The sequence below is a fragment of the Squalius cephalus genome (assembly GCF_949319135.1).
Source record: "Squalius cephalus genome assembly, chromosome: 24".
In the NCBI taxonomy this organism is placed as follows: Eukaryota; Metazoa; Chordata; class Actinopteri; order Cypriniformes; family Leuciscidae; genus Squalius; species Squalius cephalus.
The window spans coordinates 1,946,140-1,967,989 of record NC_137145.1 but is presented as its reverse complement, the minus strand read 5'-3'; the positions used below and the strand labels follow the sequence as shown (position 1 = coordinate 1,967,989).

The 21,850-nt window shown below is 35.6% G+C and overlaps 2 protein-coding genes across 3 annotated transcripts in view; one reads left to right on the top strand and one right to left on the bottom strand.

The window, feature by feature from the left end:
- The window catches only part of wdr70 (WD repeat domain 70), a 91,268-nt gene that overhangs the window by 30,099 nt on the left and 39,319 nt on the right, over positions 1–21,850 (top strand). For both annotated transcript variants that reach the window (XR_013819981.1, XM_079860758.1), the window contains exon 10: positions 8,619–8,793. Coding sequence is in view for 1 of the 2 variants with exons in the window: in XM_079860758.1 (XP_079716884.1) it covers positions 8,619–8,793 (175 nt within the window). In the remaining variant the exon portion in view is untranslated. The remainder of the gene's footprint in view (positions 1–8,618; positions 8,794–21,850) is intronic.
- Positions 1,979–5,085, bottom strand: LOC307152053 (uncharacterized protein; the record flags this gene model as incomplete). The annotated part of the gene is made up of 3 exons (XM_079860449.1): positions 1,979–2,137; positions 2,332–3,602; positions 4,961–5,085. The coding sequence occupies 3 exons, from the start codon at positions 5,083–5,085 to the stop codon at positions 2,115–2,117; spliced, it is 1,419 nt and encodes a 472-aa protein (XP_079716575.1). The 3' UTR covers positions 1,979–2,114.

Genomic DNA, 21,850 nt, shown 5'->3' with positions numbered 1-21,850 from the left:
ACAAACTCATAATTGCGTGTTATAAAGTTAGAATTGCGAGACATAAACCCATAATTGCGTGTTATAAAGTTAGAATTGCGAGACATAAACCCATAATTTCGTGTTATAAAGTTAGAATTGCGAGACATAAACCCATAATTGCGTGTTATAAAGTTAGAATTGCGAGACATAAACCCATAATTTCGTGTTATAAAGTTAGAATTGCGAGACAAACTCATAATTGCGTGTTATAAAGTTAGAATTGCGAGACATAAACTCATAATTGCGTGTTATAAAGTTAGAATTGCGAGACAAACTCATAATTTCGTGTTATAAAGTTAGAATTGCGAGACATAAACCCATAATTGCGTGTTATAAAGTTAGAATTGCGAGACATAAACCCATAATTTCGTGTTATAAAGTTAGAATTGCGAGACATAAACCCATAATTGCGTGTTATAAAGTTAGAATTGCGAGACATAAACCCATAATTACGTGTTATAAAGCTAGAATTGCGAGACAAACTCATAATTGCGTGTTATAAAGTTAGAATTGCGAGACAAACTCATAATTTCGTGTTATAAAGTTAGAATTGCGAGACATAAACCCATAATTTCGTGTTATAAAGTTAGAATTGCGAGACAAACTCATAATTGCGTGTTATAAAGTTAGAATTGCGAGACAAACTCATAATTGCGTGTTATAAAGTTAGAATTGCGAGACAAACTCATAATTGCGTGTTATAAAGTTAGAATTGCGAGACATAAACTCATAATTGCGTGTTATAAAGTTAGAATTGCGAGACATAAACTCATAATTGCGTGTTATAAAGCTAGAATTGCGAGACAAACTCATAATTGCGTGTTATAAAGTTAGAATTGCGAGACATAAACTCATAATTGCGTGTTATAAAGCTAGAATTGCGAGACAAACTCATAATTACGTGTTATAAAGTTAGAATTGCGAGACAAACTCATAATTGCGTGTTATAAAGTTAGAATTGCGAGACATAAACCCATAATTACGTGTTATAAAGCTAGAATTGCGAGACAAACTCATAATTGCGTGTTATAAAGTTAGAATTGCGAGACATAAACTCATAATTGCGTGTTATAAAGCTAGAATTGCGAGACAAACTCATAATTGCGTGTTATTTACATTTACATTTACATTTATTCATTTAGCAGACGCTTTTATCCAAAGCGACTTACAAATGAGAACAATAGAAGCAGTTAAACTAGCAGTAGGACAACAAAATGCAAGTGCTATGACCCTTCTCAGTTTAAATAAACGCATTTTTTTTTTTTTTTTTTTTAATAGAACAGAATAGAGTAGTAGAGAGAAAGTGTTAGTATTACTGGATCAAGTGCTGTCGAAAAAGAAGTGTCTTCAGCCGTTTCTTAAAAGTGGCTATGGACTCAGCCGCTCTGGTTGAGTTCGGCAGATCATTCCACCAGCAGGGAACAGTCATGGTAAAGGTCCGAGAAAGAGATTTTGTGCCTCTTTGAGATGGCACCACAAGACGCCGTTCACTTGCAGAGCGCAAGTTCCTGGAAGGCACATAAGTCTGAAGTAAAGAGTTAGAGTAAAAGGGAGCAGAACCAGTGGTTGTTCTGTAGGCAAACGTCAGTGACTTGAATTTGATGCGAGCGGCAACTGGCAACCAGTGCAGTTTTGTGAGGAGAGGAGTGACATGTGCCCTTTTCGGCTCGTTAAAGACCACTCTAGCTGCGGCGTTCTGGATCAGTTGCAGAGGTTTGACTGTGCAAGCTGGAAGACCAGCCAGGAGAGCGTTGCAATAGTCAAGTCTGGATAAAACAAGCGCTTGGACAAGGAGTTGAGTAGCATGTTCTGATAGGAAGGGTCTGATCCTCCTAATGTTGTACAAGGCAAATCTACATGACCGGGCAGTTCTTGCAATGTGGTCTGTGAAGTTCAATTGATCATCAATTACCACACCAAGGTTCCTGGCTGATCTAGATGGAGTTATGGATGACGAGTCTAGCTGAATGGTGAAGTTGTGGTGAAGTGTTGGGTTGGCCGGGACCACGAGTAGCTCTGTCTTCGCAAGGTTTAGTTGAAGGTGGTGGTCCTTCATCCAGCCAGAAATGTCTGTCAGGCAGGCTGAGATACGATCAGCTACCGTCGGATCGTCGGGCTGGAATGAGAGGTAGAGTTGTGTGTCATCAGCGTAGCAGTGATAGGAAAAACCATGTTTCTGAATCACAGATCCTAGTGATGTCATGTAGATGGAGAAGAGAAGTGGTCCAAGCACTGAGCCCTGAGGCACTCCAGTAGCTAGATGTTGTGTCTTAGACACCTCACCCCTCCACGAAACCCTAAAGGACCTACCTGAGAGGTATGACTTGAACCATTGGAGTGCGGTTCCCGAGATGCCCTTCGTCTTTAGGATTGACAGGAGGATCTGGTGGTTAACTGTGTCAAAGGCAGCAGACAGATCCAGCAGGATGAGAACTGAGGATTTGGAGGCTGCTCTTGCCAGTCTCAGAGCTTCAATTACTGAGAGCAGGGCCGTCTCAGTTGAGTGTCCGCTTTTGAAACCAGATTGATTGTTGTCCAAGAGGTTGTTCTGTGTAAGGAAGGAAGAGATCTGGTTGAAAACAACTCGCTCAAGTGTTTTCGCGACGAATGGAAGGAGAGATACTGGTCTGTAATTCTCCAGATGTGCTGGATTTAGAGTGGGTTTCTTAAGCAGTGGGGTTACCCGAGCCTGCTTAAATGCTGTGGGAAAGGTACCAGTGTGAAGAGAGGTGTTTATGATGTGTGTGAGTGTGGGTACAACTGAGGATGAAATGGCTTGAAGTAGGTTAGTGGGAATAGGATCAAGCGGACAGGTGGTAGGGCGATTGGAAAGGAGGAGATTGGAGACTTCTGTCTCTGAGAGTAGAGAGAAGGAGGGTAGAGAGTGCGTGTTAGCTGGAAAAGTGTGTGTGTCAATTTGTGGATTGCTAAATTGGCCGCTGATGGAGGTTGTTTTATTTATAAAGAATGTAGCAAAATCGTCAGCATTTAGTGTTGATGAAGGAGGAGGAGGAGGAGGGTTGAGAAGAGAGGAGAAGGTTTTGAAAAGCATGCGAGAGTCTGAAGAATTGTTAATTTTGTTGTGATAGTAAGTCATTTTAGCAGTAGAGATATTATCAGAGAAGGAAGAGAGGAGGGACTGATAAAGACCAAGATCAGTAGGATCTTTTGATTTGCGCCACTTCCTCTCTGCACCCCTAAGTTTCGAACGATGTTCCCGGAGAACATCAGATAACCAGGGGGCAGAGGGTGTGGCGCGGGCTGGCCTGGAGGAAAGGGGGCAGAAGGTGTCCAAGCAGGATGTTAAAGTGGAGAAAAGATTATCAGTTGCACTGTTAGTATCTAGTGTTGAAAGCTGATCAGGTGGAGGAAGTGTGGATGAGACCAGAGAGGATAGACGAGAGGGTGAGAGTGAGCGTAGGTTTCGCCGAAAAGTGACCTGTGGAGGAGTGTGTGTTGTGTTCCGTGGCAGGTTGATGTTGAGAGTGAGGAGGAAGTGATCTGAGGTGTGCAGTGGAGTGACCAGTGTATGGTCAGTGGAGCAGTAGCGTGTGTAGATAAGGTCCAATATATTACCTGATCTGTGAGTAGTCGTTATAAAGTTAGAATTGCGAGACAAACTCATAATTTCGTGTTATAAAGTTAGAATTGCGAGACATAAACCCATAATTTCGTGTTATAAAGTTAGAATTGCGAGACAAACTCATAATTGCGTGTTATAAAGTTAGAATTGCGAGACATAAACCCATAATTTCGTGTTATAAAGTTAGAATTGCGAGACATAAACTCATAATTGCGTGTTATAAAGTTAGAATTGCGAGACATAAACTCATAATTGCGTGTTATAAAGTTAGAATTGCGAGACATAAACTCATAATTGCGTGTTATAAAGTTAGAATTGCGAGACATAAACTCAATTGCGTGTTATAAAGTCAAAATTGCGAGACATAAACTCATAATTGCGTGTTATAAAGTTAGAATTGCGAGACATAAACTCATAATTGCGTGTTATAAAGTTAGAATTGCGAGACATAAACCCATAATTACGTGTTATAAAGTTAGAATTGCGAGACAAACTCATAATTGCGTGTTATAAAGTTAGAATTGCGTGTTATAAAGTCAGAATTGTGAGACAAAATCAGAATTGCGTGTTATAAACTCATAATTGCGTGTTATAAAGTTAGAATTGCGAGACATAAACTCATAATTACGTGTTATAAAGTCAGAATTGCGAGACAAACTCATAATTGCGTGTTATAAAGCTAGAATTGCGTGTTATAAAGTCAGAATTGTGAGACAAAATCAGAATTGCGTGTTATAAAGTCAGAATTGCGTGTTATAAAGTCAGAATTGCGACATATAAAGTTGCAATTGCGAGATAAACTCGCAATTCTGGCTTTTTTTCTCGCACCTGCAACTTTATAACTTGCAATTGCGAATTTCTCACAATTCTGAGAAAATATGTCAGAATTTAAAGATATAAAGTCCAATTCTAAGGAAAACAATTTTATTTTTCTCACAATTTTGACTTTTTATCTCACAATTCTGACTTAGTCATAAAGCCTGAACTGAACTATAACAAGAACTGTTATAAAGTCAGAGTTGTGAGACATAAACTCAGAATTGCGTGTTATAAAGTCAGAATTGCGAGACATAAACTCAGAATTGCGTGTTATAAAGTCAGAATTGCGAGATATAAACACGCAATTCTGAGAAAAAAAAGTCAGAATTCCGAGTTTATTTCTCGCAATTCTGACTTTTTAACACGCGATTGCGACTATATCACACAATTCTGAGATAAAAAATTCAGATTTGAGATAAAAAGTCGCTATTACCTTTTTTTTTTTTATTCTGTGGCGGAAACAGGCTTCCATATAATCTTTAATTGAACAAAACTATCAAGATCCGATTGATATTTCTCCCGTTTATTTGCTGAAACCTCTTGAACGTCTTCCTCTGATCCGCATCTGGCCAGCTGTGAGCCCTGTGGTTCCCCATGTGCAGACGAGCTGGTTTATGTTCTGTGATGTTAATCTGCTCTTTGTCATGTGATGAGTTTCCCATCCTCGGACAGACAGACAGGCGGTTTCGTCTGACGTTTGTTTGGCCTGGAACCGGCGTCTTGTCTAAACACAGTGAGTGTGTCTCTGCTGGAATCCGCTATCGAGGTTGTCTGTGTGTTTATGCGCGGCTCGGGTGACCTTTGACCCCTGAGGTCACAGCTGGTCAGAGTAGGACATGACCGGCCTGTTGGTTCGCTCTCTCTCTAAACATGTTTGACCTCTCCTGGTCGCTTCTCACCTCGACGGGACGACTGTAGATACGAGGAGTAAAGTGAGATGGACGCTTCTGATGACAGACGCTCTTCTCCGTCACTTCAGAGAGGAAACAGGTTTTCATCATCTTACAGGCCTCAACAAACAGCATATACTTTTTTATACTAAAGTAAATATACTTTGAGTATATTTTCATGAATATATTTTTATATTTATTATATGCACTTATATTATTATTATATTATATCATTTATTATTATATATGATTGTAATTTATATTATTGTACATATTTATTAATTGCATTATAATTTCTGAAGGTATTAATGATATATTTATATAATTATTAAATTGTATAATAATAATTATATTATTTATACATTTATATAATTATTATATGATGATAATTTATATTATATATTTTCTGTATATATTTATATTTTTTTAAATAATGTATTCATTATATATTTAAATAATTATAATATTATATAATATTATTACACATTTTTAATGTTTTAATTTTTATATAACATTTTTCACATATGTTTTAATACTTATTTCTCATGTTATTGCATACTTAAAATAAATTAATTTCTAAGTCACTTTTGATAAAGATTTTCTTTTTTTCTAATTTTACATATATATATTTTATTTATAATAGGTAATTTAGTATTATATATATATATAATATTTATATGTATATGTTTATATGTATGTATATATACACACACACACAGTGTAATTTAACATTTACAATTTCTTTAATGATATAATTATTATACTAAATATTTATAAACAGTGTAAATATACCGAATGCATATATATATATATATATAAATGTGTTTTATTCTGAGACTGTCTGACTGACATGAAAAGCGACCAACTGCAGTGAGTTGTGTTTTGATGTGTCGTTCAGAAGCGTTTATCTGAATTAGTCCAGCGGTTTTGCATGTAATCGGCCTGAAGACACTGAGCAACTGCATTATCATGTTGTCGGCCTTCGCTTGACCTCTGACCTCTGACCTCCGGTCTACACCTTCACCTTCACCGTGACCGCTGTGTGTTATCTGGGAATCGCATTACTCGTTGATCTGGCTCATCTGTGTTTGTATCTCGCTGTGTCCCGCTCAACAGCTGTAATGTGTTCAGCAGATGTCGGCAAGAAAATTGGGATTTCATGGATCCTTCAAATATGCCTGTCACGCTGATGTACTGTCCTCTCTCGTTCCTCTGCGTTTACGACTGAAGAAAGCTCTCGTGTGTCCGTATGAATCCAGAGTCAGATCACTCAAATATCAATACTGCAGATATTTCTGCCACTGGAATCTGATTGGATGAGGTGCTTTTGAACTCTGTATTAATTCATTAATGAATCATTTGTAGATTTGTTTTAGTTTGAATCTGTCAGTGGATTCCATTCATTCATATTCATAATTCACATTTGTTTTCATAATTAATTCACATTCATATTCATAATTAATTCACATTCATATAATTCAATAAATAGAGAAATAGAGAAATAAATAACATTTAAAGCTTTTAAAAAATCATAATCTGATAGATAAATAGATACTCGTTATCTGATGGATAAATAAAAAAATATATTATCTGATAGATAAATAAAAAAAAACATCATCATCCGACAGATAAATATCATATCATAAATAAAATCATCTGATAGATAAATATCATAATATCATAGATAAAAATCATCTGATAGATAAAAAAAATTATCTGATAAATAAAAAAATAATTTATCTGATTCAATTCAATTCGCATTTATTTGTTTAGCGCTTTTCACAATACACATCATTTCAAAGCAGCTTTACAGAAAGTGCATGTGATTAGATGAATAATATCTTCATCTGACAGATAAATAGATAAATAAATCATTATCTGATAGATTAATAAATAAATCATTATCTGATCAAAAAATATATATTCATTATCTTATCAATAAATAATAATTGTCTGATATCTTGTCTAATAAATCAACAATGATTATTTTATAAATATTTATTTCAGATCATTTTATTTATTTATGATTCTCTCTCTCGCTCTCTCTCGCTCTCTCTCTCGCCCTCTCTCTCTCGCTCTCTCTTCATCTCTCTCTCTCTCTCTCTCTCGCTCTCTCGCTCTCTCTTCATCTCGCTCTCTCTCTCTCTCTCTCGCTCTCTCGCTCTCTCTTCATCTCGCTCTCTCTCTCTCTCTCTCGCGCTCTCTTCATCTCTCTCTCTCTCTCTCTTCATCTCTCTCTCTCTTCATCTCTCTCTCTTCATCTCTCTCTCGCGCTCTCTCTTCATCTCTCTCTCTCTCTCTCTCTCTTCATCTCTCTCTCTCTCTCTCTCTCTCTCTCTCTCTCTCTCTCTCTCTCTCTCTCTCTCTCTCTCTCACTCTCTCTGCTTTCCCGATGAATGAGTGATTCCTCTCTCGTTTCTCGTCTCTCAGCCGCTCTTAAACTTCATTTTCTACACATTTCTTCACTTTAAATTACTATTTGCATGATTTACTGCAGGAATGTCTCTACAGCACAGAAACACAGCAGACCAGACACCTTTACTGTGAAAATGATGGCAAGCGTCCTGAATTATCTGTTAATGTTTTCAAAATTAGGAAAATGATGGTCATTTTTCTTCTTTATGAAGTGTATTAGTTTGGAAAGGTGAACTTGTTGACGTCTTTACTAGTGTGTCACAGCTGTGTATGTGAGGATCAGCACTTGATTTAATTTTTTTTAATATTTAATTTTTATGGAAAATATCTATTATATTATTTTACTTAATGCAAATTGAATGGGTTTATCAGTTTATAAATGTAATTGGAAACCACTTTATTATTAATATTAAACCTATTTTTTATATTTGTGTTATATAAACTTTTTGTTTTGATGATGTACAGTGTAAAATCTAAAATAACCTATTTTGTTTTATTTTATTTTACAAATATCAAAAGAAAAGTCACAAAATAAGAGTATTATAAGCTTTGTTTGCAATTCATTGCATTCTTTTTGTTATTATGTTATTGTTAACGAGAATTAATGAGCCAAAATGCAAAAATATAAATTAATTGTATCGTTTTATTTTTCATTTAGTTACATTTTTATTTTTTATTTAATGAAATATTTTTTTTTATTTAATTTAAAATTGTATTTAATTTATCTATTTTTAATTTAATTTGATCTAATTCTAAAAGCTAGAAATGTAAATGTATTTTATTATTAGCTTTTTTTTTTTTTTTTTTTGATTTGTTTTGATTTGTTTATGTTATTTTTGGTAATTTGATTTATTTTATATTTGATCTGATCTGATTTGTCTTGTTCTCAGGACTGTGCGGACGTGGGATCTGAGCTCCGAGAAGAAGCACAAGTCAGTGTTCAAGCCTCGATCTCTGCAGGGCAAGAAAGTGACGCCCACGTGCTGCACTTACAGCCGAGACGGAAAACTCATCGCCGCCGGCTGCCAGGACGGCACCATACAGATCTGGGACAGGAACTTAAGCGTAAGTGTGTCGTTTCCCAACATCTGTGGCTTAAAGGGATAGTTCATAAGTCCATAAAAAAGCATCCATCCATCATAAAAGTGCATCTATCCATGATAAAAGTGCATCCATCCATCATAAAAGTGCATCTATCCATGATAAAAGTGCATCTATCCATGATAAAAGTGCATCTATCATCATAAAAGTGCATCTATCCATCATAAAAGTGCATCTATCCATCATAAAAGTGCATCTATCCATGATAAAAGTGCATCTATCCATCATAAAAGTGCATCTATCCATCATAAAAGTGCATCTATCCATGATAAAAGTGCATCTATCCATGATAAAAGTGCATCTATCCATCATAAAAGTGCATCTATCCATCATAAACGTGCATCTATCCATCATAAAAGTGCATCTATCCATCATAAAAGTGCATCTATCCATCATAAAGTGCTCAATGTATTCGTGTAAGAAAAATATTCACCCGTCTGCTGGAAGCTAGTTATTTTACTTGATAAAGTTATAATATGGATATTTTTCTTACAATAACACATCGCTTCACTTTAGAAGGCCTTTATTAACCCCCGCAGAGCCGTGTGGAGCTCTTTTATCATGGATAGATGCACTTTTTATGGACTTCAAAACATAAACAGCCATTAATTCCCATTATAAAGCTTGGAAGAGCCAGGACATTTTTGAATATAACTCTGATTGTATTCGTCTGAAAGAAGAATGTCATATACACCTAGGATGACTTCAGGGTGAGTGTAAATCATGGGGTAAATTTCATCTTTGTGTGAACTATCGCTTTAATCCTTATCTTTACGCTGCATCAGTAGTCTGAGTGAGACATGGGCCGCCCGGATCTAAGATGGGCAATAAAGATCTGCTGTTCAGTGTCAGGCCAGACCTAGCGTGCAGATCCCTGTACGCCTGACCGTCCCGGATGCAGGGGGTCAGAGGTCATCAGAGACACTGGCCAGGTCTTCAGTGTATGTGTGTGTGTGTGTGTGGAGCGGTTCTGGGCTGTGAATGAGCAGCGTGGGTGTCCACGGTCTCGGCTCTCGTCTGACGGGATGAATGGGGCAGGAGGGGGTGATTGAATCCGGACGCTGGTCTCATGACTGATTTGCTGGTGTTTGTTTGGTCAGGGCATCAGGCGTGTGTGTGTGTGTGTGGTCCTCCTGAGAGTGCTGGGACGGGTGCAAGCGAAGACACTTCGTTCGTTCTGGGAAACTATGGGAAGCTGTTACGTGTCACATCATTTAACCCTGTAAAACCTGTAAAAAAGTTGAGTTGAGTAGTAATCAAAATATTATTTTATTTTTATTTTATTTCATTTATTATTATTTTTTTCATTTCGATTTTCATTTTATTTCATTTTTATTTCATTTCATATACCAACTGTATAATCAGTTGTATTAAAGTGGCTTATCCTTTTTTATAATTAAAAACACAATTATTATTATTTTCTATCTATTATTATTTATTTATTTATTATCTTTTTCATTTAATTTCTTTTCGTTTATATTTTTTCATATACCGACCGTATAATCAGTTATATTAAACTGGCTTATCAAGTTTTATAATAAAAAACCCTATTATTGTTATTTTCTAGTTTCTATTATATCTTTATATTATTATATATATTATTTACTTTAGTATGATAAACCATTTGATGGTTGTCATTTTATTTTATTTATTGTTTTTTGCAGACATAAAAAAAATCATTATGAAGTATTATGAGCTACATTTTGCAATTCTTTGCACTCTTGTGTTTATTGTTTTAAAAACAATGAATGCGAATGAAAGGACCAAATTGCAAAAAATGTACATAAATGGTAGCCTGACTACGTCAGACTTCCTACTTCCGCTAATTTCATTTCGCTCCTGTAGTCAGTCTGAGATAGCAGCGTATCTTTCAGTTTTCCACCGGCCTGAAAACAGCCGGGCCAATCAACGAACAGAGGGCAGGCTGAGAGACGTGACGTAGACGCTGATTGTACCGTGGTGGATGCGTACTTGCGTAGATTTACTTCACATAATCTGCAAAAGTCGCACACAGCCATGTTCACTCCGGTATTTCGCTCGATGGTTTAGTTTTTGCATCATACATGTGTTTACAGTGGAAGTTAGATGCGGCTGAGCATGCGCATAACACACGCCATAACCAAACGTTATGTGATTGGCTTACGGGTAACCAATGATTTTAAACTTCAGACAAGCGCCCCCCTGCGAGAGAGAAAACACTTCTCTATTATGCCATTCCAGACTCTCTCTACGAAGCAAAGTGAAGTAGCAGAGTCTGGTATTACCAGGCTACATAAATGGCAAGATCATCTCTAGTATTTTCAGAAGAGAACAGCAGGAAAAGAATCTGCATGGTTTATTGCATAAAGAAATATTTTATTTGCTGTAAAGCCTGTAAACCTCAAATGAAGTCTTAACCACAGTATAGACATTAACTGGAAGATGATGCATGTTTTGTTGGTAAAGTCTCAGTTTTTTAGTCCAGTCGTACTATTTCTATAGTTGGTGAGAATCGAGAAAGTGAGAGAGAGAGAGTGAGAGAGAGAGAGAGAGAGAGTGTGTGAGAGAGAGTGTGAGAGAGAGTGTGAGAGAGAGTGTGAGAGAGAGTGAGAGAGAGTGAGTGTGAGAGAGAGTGTGAGAGAGTGAGTGTGAGAGTGAGAGAGAGTGTGAGAAGAGAGAGAGAGAGTGTGTGAGAGAGAGTGTGAGAGAGAGTGTGAGAGAGAGTGTGAGAGAGAGTGTGAGAGAGAGTGTGAGAGAGAGTGTGAGAGAGAGTGTGAGAGAGAGTGTGTGAGAGAGAGAGAGTGTGTGAGAGTGTGAGAGAGAGTGTGAGAGAGTGTGTGAGAGAGAGAGAGAGTGTGTGAGAGAGAGTGTGAGAGAGAGTGTGAGAGAGAGTGTGAGAGAGAGTGTGAGAGAGAGTGTGAGAGAGAGTGAGTGTGAGAGTGAGAGAGAGTGTGAGAAGAGAGAGTGTGAGTGTGAGAGTGAGAGAGAGTGAGAGAGAGTGAGAGAGAGAGAGAGAGAGAGAGTGTGTGAGAGAGAGTGTGAGAGAGAGTGTGAGAGAGAGTGTGAGAGAGAGTGTGAGAGAGTGAGTGTGAGAGAGTGAGTGTGAGAGAGTGAGTGTGAGAGAGTGAGTGTGAGAGAGTGAGTGTGAGAGAGTGAGTGTGAGAGTGTGAGAAGAGAGTGTGAGAGAGAGAGTGAGAAGAGAGAGTGAGAAGAGAGAGTGAGAAGTGAGAGTGAGAGAGAGAGAGAGAGAGAGAGAGTGTGTGTGAGAGAGAGTGTGAGAGAGAGTGTGAGTGTGAGAGAGTGAGTGAGAGTTTTTTTTTGTTGTTGTTTTTTTGTTTATTTTGTTCATTGCTTATGTAATAGCCAATGCTTTGGCAATACTGTACAAGTCATGCCAATAAAGCTCATTTGAATTGAATTGAATTGAGAGAGAGAGAGTGAGAGTGAGAGAGGCTTATCAATTATAATATAATAGTGAGAGAGAGAGATTCACAGCTCAGTGTTTTACTGTGTGCTCAGTGCTGAAGACCTTTAAAAACTCTTCCTAAAGCAATTTTAAAAGATTGAGTAGGTGTTGTTAAAGTTTTAGTCCTTTCCCATGACGTGAAGACTTGATGGATGTTGTTGCCACATTCTTCACAAACTTCATTCCCAACAAGCGTGGAAAGTTTACAGTCCTCGCCTGGTGAATGAGTCTCAGATCTGCTCTCCAACACTCAATACAGCAGCATTTCTATATTTTAATATATTATTTGTATAATTTGTATATTAAATACAAATATTTAATTTGTATATTGGTAATTTGTGTATTGGTTTTATATATATATATATATATATATATATATATATATATATATATATATATATATATATATATATATAAGGTTAAAAGTTTTTGTTTTTATATATATATATTAAAATGTTTCATGTTATCTGGATACAATCACGCTTTGTGTTTGTGTTGAGCATATTCTCACATATTCATTATATTCTAGCATTTAAAACATTCAATATACATATACACACACAAAGAACAATAAGATTGTTTATCATACAAAAAAAATTAAATAAGGAAGTAATATATATATATATATATATATATATATATATATATATATATATATATATTATAATAATAATATAAATAATAAATATAATAAAATATATATATATATATATAATAATATATGATATCCTGACCAAACAAACATGTCTATAAATAAAATAATAATATAAATATAACAGTAATAATGCTGATAAACCATCTTGCTGTGTCGGTCACCATGTGGCGTCCAAATCTGGTGCTGAAGCGAAACCAGTCGAGACTCTTTCTCACTGCAGGTGTTAAGCTGTTATTCAAAACACTTTTTTTTTGTTCTCCTTCCTTTAATAACTTTTCTTTCTAAACAAAGCTCTAGAAAAGCAAGATGTTGAATTGGCCTGTCGCAAGCCATCAGCGTCATTAAGTCTGAGGGGATGAGGCTTTAATTGGTAGCAGGAATGTGAAGTTAACTCAGAGCGTGTGTGTGTGTGTGTGTGTGTGTGTGTGTGTGTGTGTGTTTCAGTGCATTAAAAGCCCATCAGGCTGGACAGGCTTCACTGGGTGTGAATGTGAATATATCAGGACACACACACACACACACGTCTGTCTCGTGTGCACTGAACGACACGCTTTACTCACTTTTAAAGGAGATGTTCAGATGTTGAAGATGTTCTGTTAACCTTCACGCTCACTGTACGACGTCAATCATCTGTACATGTCGGCTTCTGACTGACCCAGTTCATATAGAGCTTATCATATGTGCTTTTCTTCAATGCATTCACATTTTGCATTGTTTGTTTGCATTGATATTTTTTTGGTGGTCATATTTCACCATAAAGAAAAATGATTTTGCATAGAGAACATGAAGTCTACACTCTAAAAAATGCTGGGTTGTTTCAGATATGGACAACCACAAACATTGGGTTAAAAATGTGAGACTTCTTTTGCATTGTGACATTTGCAATTAAACACATTTACACCCAAATTTTCATTACTGTAAAACAAACATAGGTCAAAAAATCATAATGGTCCTAAAATAGGTTTTATTTTCTATGCTTTATTTACTTAGGCTATTTATTTACAAAAAAAAAAAATATTCAATATTTATTTATTATTTTAATAAAAACGTTATTGATTTTATTGTACAATATATATTTATTTGATTGTCTTCATTTATATTTACTTATTTATACAATATCTAATTGCCTTTATGTATTTTTTGAAATGAAAAAAATTTTTTTTTCATTTCTTTGTGTTTCTTCATATTTTTATGCAAAAAGTATTTATTTAATCATGCATGCATGCAAAATTGATGAATTAATTAGTTTTCTTTTTTATGTAAATTGCCTTAAATTAAATTCTTCTTTATGCAATAATTTTTTTTCTTTGTGCAAAATGTATTTTTATGCACACAAAAAATCAAAAAATAATTTAAATTACAAAGTTTTACTCTAAATTGAATCCTGCATGCATGCAAAATTGATTAATTGATTAATTTTCTTTCTGCAGAATATATCTGTTAAAGTAGTTTGGGTGAAATGTGCCCTGGCCCGGTTCTTGTGAGATCCTCCAGTGGAGAAAGTGCGCTGTGTGTGATGCACTGTCTAATGGAGTCCTGGTATTATAGCACACGTGAACTACGACACGCCACTGAACTTCCCGTCTCACAACACAGATTATCTGAAACCGATCCTGTCCAGATAGCGGCTCATGTGTGCTGCGTTCTTCAGAGACGGATCCATGTCTGGTGTTTATGGAAAAGCAATGAAATTTGCCTCCTTTATGTCGTCGCTGAAATCCATTAAGAGTTCACCAGATATGAAAATGATCTAATCACCCGAACGAGACATACTGAAATAATGTGTCATGGAGTGAACACATGCGTTTGCGTTTCTGAGCGCGTAATGTGTCACATGATCCAGCGTGTGAACAGATGACTCTGCCAAGCGTGGACTCCTACCTTCTGTGATTTATTACTGCTTATTCTGTCAGACTAAATATTTACCCAGCATTCCCCAGCAGCTTATAATAACAGCCCGTTCCTCGAGGGTCCGTCGCTGAATCGGTGACCACAACACCGGCTTTTGAGGAAGAGTCAATCCGCTTATAAAAATGGGATTTACTGTATAATACGGAATGTCACTGAATGTGGCAAATTTTGGATGAATAAATCAAAAGTAGTACTGCACACTTAATCATATGGGGATATGGACTGGTGTCTGTGAATATTCAGGCACAAAAGGTCAGTTATTGAAATATGAGTTTGAATTGATACTCAAAGTCGTGGTGTTTTCAGCGTCTGCCGTCATAAACACGTGAACTTCATGATCTCACTTCAGCACAGAAATTCAAAACTCAAGTCAACTACAACGCCAAAATAAAAGTTCAGTTTAACTTGAAGAAATTGTGACGGTAGAATGTACTTCTCAAAGTAACATTATTAATAATACAATCATTAAAACTTCTCTTTGTTTTAACAGTATTGTGCAGCACTTTGTGTGCTATAAAATAAAAGTTTTAATTTGATTGCATTTTATTTGATTTCATTTGATTACCACTGTTTTTGATGGTACATTCGTATTAAATCCGAAATCAAGAAAGATTAAAACACAAAATTTCTTAATATATTTCGTAAGGGTTTTTAATACATTTAGTTTATTAAAGTTTTAAAAATTAGACATTCTTTTTGCTTATTAAAAATTATTAAACCATTAAAAGAAAATCCAGGAAAAAAAAGAATTTGGAAAATAAATTTTTGGGAGCCAATTTTATAAGGATCTTAAAATGTACACTTGTAAATGTTACACTTTTAATAAATTGTTGTTGAATTGTATGTTTCATTATTTTAAATTAATTAGACATGCTTTTTGACTACTACAATTTTATTTAATCATTAAAACAGAATCCAGAAAAATGTTATTGAAAAAAAAAAAAAAATGTAAAATAAAACATTTTAAAAATGAAGCACGTTTATACCTAAAATTAAAAATGTTGTTAACTTTTTTATAAATTGGCTTTAAATTAATTAAATTAATTTGTTTTTTGACTACTGAAATTTGATTAAAACTAATAAAAATCCCCCCAAAAGAAGAAATAAAACATAATCCAGAAACTTTAAAACAGAAAAACTTAATTTGGGGAAAAAATGAGGAATTTGGGTAAAAATGAAACTGAATTCACAGGGCCTTAGAAGAGAGGGCTCCTGCTCAGTGTTTCATAAACCTACAAACGGTCTGTCAAATCAGCAGCACAGAACAACTATAGTTGACAGTTGAGTTATTTCTAGAAATTACCCAAAGATTTAAAAAATGACCCAATATTTTTGGAAAATAACCCAACATATTGACCCAACGGTTGGGTTAAACAAATAACCCAGCGTTTTTGACTGTGCAGTTGTGTAAGTATGAGCACTTGTTAATCAGGAGGCCTGGGCACTGCTCTCGGACATCTAGAGCTCATGAACAGAGAATGCAGACAGACACGATCCATGTGCCAGACCTTGATCTCATCCACGGAGATATTGGGAAGGACAGATGTGCTCCTGAGGAGAGATCCTCTGGATGATTGGACATTGATTACGGGGTCATGACCTCGTGTCTGCTGAGGTCTTATCTTCAGTCACCTGACGTCAGCATGTGTTTCTGAATAGATCAGCTCCGACTTTGACCGTTCTTTAACATCATGCCTTTCATATCATTTTATATAAATCAACATATTTATGTTTTATTTTGTTTAACATTAATTGTAACCTCAATTAAATTATATTATTATATTGTATATAATTGTACATTTTAAAGAGTATAATGCATTAAAGCTCATAATACAGCACATGAAATATGTAAATAACTTATAAATTGCATTATTTCTTTCCATTTAAAATTGTAAGCTCAATTAAATTATATGATTATATAATTATATAATATACTACATATATAATTACCTGTAACTATATGTAGTACTATGTATATATAGTATAATAATTATATATTGTATTACATATTATATTATGCACTGTTATTGTTAATGTAATTATTATTATAGTACTTACATAATGCATTAAAACTTGATACAGTACACGAAATTGGTTATAATAATATTTTACTATATATTTCAAATTTTACTAATTTAAATTGCGTTATATCTTTCCAATTATAATCGTAACCTATATTATATAACCAATATATAATACATATAATATTATTTATAGTTACATAACTATGTATAATATTTTATATAGATATAAATTAACAATAATATATATATATATATATATATATATATATATATATATATATAATTTTACATATCATTAAATGTTTTCATTTATAATCATTACCTCAATAATTTTTATGTTAAATTATGTATAATTATATATTTTATTGCATATTCTATTACATTTATTAAATTATAGTACTTTATGGTTTTAAAGCGTTATAACACAATAAAGCACATGGAATTGGTTGTAAACTATTCAGTATCTATTCACAGTTACACCATTAGATTATAATGCATTAAAACCTGATGTAAAAACACAGAATCGGGTGTAGATTGTATATTTTTAATGCTTTATACTCTTTTAAAAGTGCAACTAACAACTATGAGTAAGTGTGCAGTAAAATGCATTGATTCATGTGTTTTCCTCGAGAAGTCTCAGACATATTAAGATGTTCGTTGTTGTTTTGTGCTCTTTGATGCACTTCCTCTGTTCATCTGTTAATCTTCCTGTAGAACAAACACACCCTGAAACTCAGCACACGGAAACATCCAATCAGCCGCTCGTGTCTTCCGGAGGTCACATGTCTCGAGCTGTGAACGCCTGCATGGGTTTGGTTTCTTCCTCGGCCAGGGCTGATAAAGTCAGCACAACTGTACCCTGGGATAGTTACCTCGGTGTGAAACAGTTGATCCGTGATCCGTACGGATCGGCTCCCACGGTTCGGCACACACGTGATTCGCGGATTAACTGCTAAATTTAACCATCATTTGGACGTGTTTTGTCTTGCCAATTTACACATTCAAACAATTTTAAACGCAGAAGAAGAGGCGAAACTCAGGATTTGCGCATTATCTGTGCGCACAACCATGCACACACTCGCAGAGAGAGAGAGAGAGAGAGAGAGAGAGAGAGAGAGAGAGAGAGAGAGAGAGAGAGAGAGAGAGAGAGAGAGAGAGAGAGAGAGAGAGAGAGAGAGAGAGAGAGAGAGAGAGAGAGAGAGAGAGAGAGAGAGAGAGAGAGAGAGAGAGAGAGAGAGGTGTGTTTCAGATAGAGCTCGAACACAGTATTGATTCCTCATTCGCGTTTCCTTGCTCTTGAACAGACACATGAACACACTGATGTCTAAATACCCTCAATATCTCAGCAAGTTTTCTCTCGGTTCTGTCAGAAGTGAACAGTGGAGAAAGAAACCACATGTGTGTCAGTTTATTCGCTCTTAAAGTGACAGCAGCCTAATATTCCTGTGTCATTAATGTTAATAAAATAACAAAATACAGCTTTAACAAAGATGAAACTATAATTAATTTCTACAGTGAACAAATAGTGTTATTTTACATTTAGGCTTAATTATTAATTTCTGGACCTGAACACTACTGTTAGACTTTGTAACTTTATTTAGTGTTCATCTCTGCTTTGTGTGTTTGTTCTTATTTTATTACTGACTGTTCACTTGTATTTAATAATGTTTGAACTTTATAAGTTAGGCAAGTAGTGTTTGATGTAGTATCGAAGAACTTCAAGTGAGCTTTAAGTAATAAATGAAAAGCAAAGTTACCCCCCCCCCCCCCAAATATTTATTTATTTTTTTGCTGATCCGGAAAATGATCCGAACCGTGAATTTTGTGAGTAGAAACAGCCGTATTTCTGCAGCTGCTCATCAAATCTTAACAGATGATCCTATTCTTTTAATCAGAGAAATGAATCACAGAGAGCGATTAAGCCGCTCTGAGAGAAAGCACATATCTGTCTCTCGTGATCTGATTGTTTTCCTCCAGCTGCTGGTGTCACATCTGGCAGCGTTTGTTCACACTTGAGCGTTCACCTCAGACGATGAAGAGCCGGAGAGCGGCTCATGTTCATTATTAGCTTGAACTGTTCGTTGTTCTCCGTGTCCCGAACGCTGCAGATAGAGACCGCCTTGACCCAACAACATCAGTTTTGTTTTGAACATGCCATTGAGAGAAGAGTTTATGCAAAACAGTGATAATGCATTACATTAATATTATGCATTAGGTAACATGAACTAACAGAGAGTTAAAGTCCCCCTGTAGTCAATCATTTTATCCCTTAAAACTCATCTTTAATCACCAAAATGACATATTTAAATGTTTTTTTCCTTGAAAAGAATCATGCCTTAAAATATCTTGAATATCAACTCAACACAACAACTCAACTCAACACCCTCGCCTCATTTAGTATGCGCGGTTCTATGAATTTGCAAAAGAGCCCCGCCTCCACTCACTCACTCAGCTCAGAGATCCACTGGTTGACGATCACACGTTGATCTGATTGGTTACAAGGTAGTTTGTGACGTCAGAAACACCAGCGATTTCAAAGTGTGTTTTTGAGACTGTCTTTGGTTCACTGCTAGCCTGGTTAAAACCAGACCATTCTCAGACGTAACTGAGTTATGGTCTGGCAAAGCTTCATTAATAACTCATTTCCAAAGGGGCGTCACCAACGGATGTCGCTCAAATGCCTCTGGGCGCAATAGGATAGACCTAAAACTCCTAAAACCAATCAGAGCAATCGTCATCGTGTAAAGCCATATGCTGCGTCCCAATTCGCCTAAGTTACACTACGCCATAAAAGTATGTACTCTTTTTGTGAAGAAAATTTATTTACTTTTGAATGTGTAGCAAAAAAGTAGGCAAGCTTTGGGACATACTACTTCGTCATCTTTATCGGACGGATCTGTCGCGTGCGTCCTGTCACGTAAACTGCCCTGTCAATCATCTTGTCACAGTTAAAATCCTCTATTAAATCTAATTAAATTTCCTACCGTTTCAGAGAGAAATGTAGTAGCACGTTCATCTGCCAGTGGGTCTTTCATGGAGACTGTCCTCATGTGTTTACAATTTGAATATAATAATGCATTTAAAAGTTGAACAGACGTCGCTCAAATGCCTCTGGGCGCAATTGGATAGACCAAAAACCAATCAGAGCGATCGTCATCGTGTAAAGCCCGCCTCAACGTTTCTGATTGGTGCCGCGATTTCTAGGCCATGGAAATGGGCTTGAATGAGCTCTTTGCCAGACTACTTGCAGAGCAAATCTGAATTTGCCGGAAGTTGTCTGGGTTTTCCCAGGCTAGTTCACTGCAGTTTTAAAGAGAAAATACTCAGCAATGGTGTCGACTTATGAATTTACACATGGTTTGCCTTAAAGCAGATTAAAAACACCACATAGACATATAAACAACATTAAAAGCTTGACTTTCACCACAAGTTTCTAAATCTCTTCTTAAGATTTGATCTTGCCAACTCACTTCATATTGTATCAACATGGTACCTTGAAAACACACCTTGCATTCATTCCTGGAAGTTGCATATTTGTCTATGATTATATTTGTTTGCTTTGATTAGAGTTGAACTGAACAGAGATGGCAGGTGGATCTGAACTCCGCTTGCCCTCACATTTGGCTTCAGTTACTGCACATTTTCTACCTAAGAGAGCAAACGATCTCTTCAGTGTTGAAGAGGATCCGGTGTGTGAAATCTCCAGTGTGTGATGTTTATCATGCTGTTAGTGATGACAGATGATGGACGTTTCTCAAGCTCGCGCTGGTAATCAGGCCTGGAAACCCGAGCCGGCCTCTGAACAGGATTCTGGGACGAAGGGGCCTGGATACGTCTTGTCAACAATAATCAGGACGTTTTCTTTATGCCCTTCTTCTAGCAAGCGTGACCTCGGTTGTGTGTGTGTGTGTGAGACGAACCCCAGGACTCCTCTGAACAGAAACAGGGCTGTGTTGTGCTCCTGAAACACAAGAAGGTGTCGGGCCGGATGTTTCACGCTGGGGATTTCGCCGTGAGCGCGGATCTATATCCAGTTGATTTGCACTAATTGTTGATGTGTTATAGATGTCAGTTACGTGTGCTGATGTTTAATGGGATTTTCCGGTTGAGATTTCAGATTTCAGGTTCTCAAGTCTTTAACTCAAAGGCCCCTATGAAGGCTAAAATATATGGTAACACTTTACTTAAAGCCTTTATATATTATGCATTATAAAAGTATTTTTAATGCATTAATTATGCACCTTATTGCATGATCTCATGAAAAATTGTAACCAGTTATAATACATTATAATACTTATCTATTCATTATTAAACCTTTAGAAAGTGTGATGCATTAAAATACATGACAAACAATCAGTTTTAGAAGCATCTGCAAATATCATAATGCATTTTATCTTGATTACAATTATTTATAATGAGATATAATGCATTATAACGTACATTATGAATACCTTTATAATGCATTATACATGAAGGCTTTAAGTAAAGTGTTACCATTTTTTTCTCTCAATATTTATGTTGAAATAATGACAAAGCTGCTTATTTTATTAACACAAACTGAGAGAGATGTTAAATTAATCAACCACAATTCATTTTGTGGCTTTGCAATAAGGTCCCATTAGTAATTCATTAATTAACATGAACTAACTATGAGCTATATTTAAATAATTTATTAATCTTTATTAATCTTAACATTAAGACTCTTTAGTCTTAGAAGTATTTTTACACTCTTTAGAAGTATTTTTCATTGTTAGTTCATGTTAACTAATGTTAACAAATAGAACCTTATTGTAAAGTGTTACTGACTATTTTAATACATAAGATTCATTATTTTATTTTATTTTATTATTTTATTTTATTTCCCTCATCCCTCGGTCCCGTTTTAAGTTTCCAAAGGCTCCTGATTGAGAAGCACTGCTTTACTATTATTTTAGTGATTATGAAAACATGCGTTTTCCTTTACAGTAACATACAGTGATGAATCTT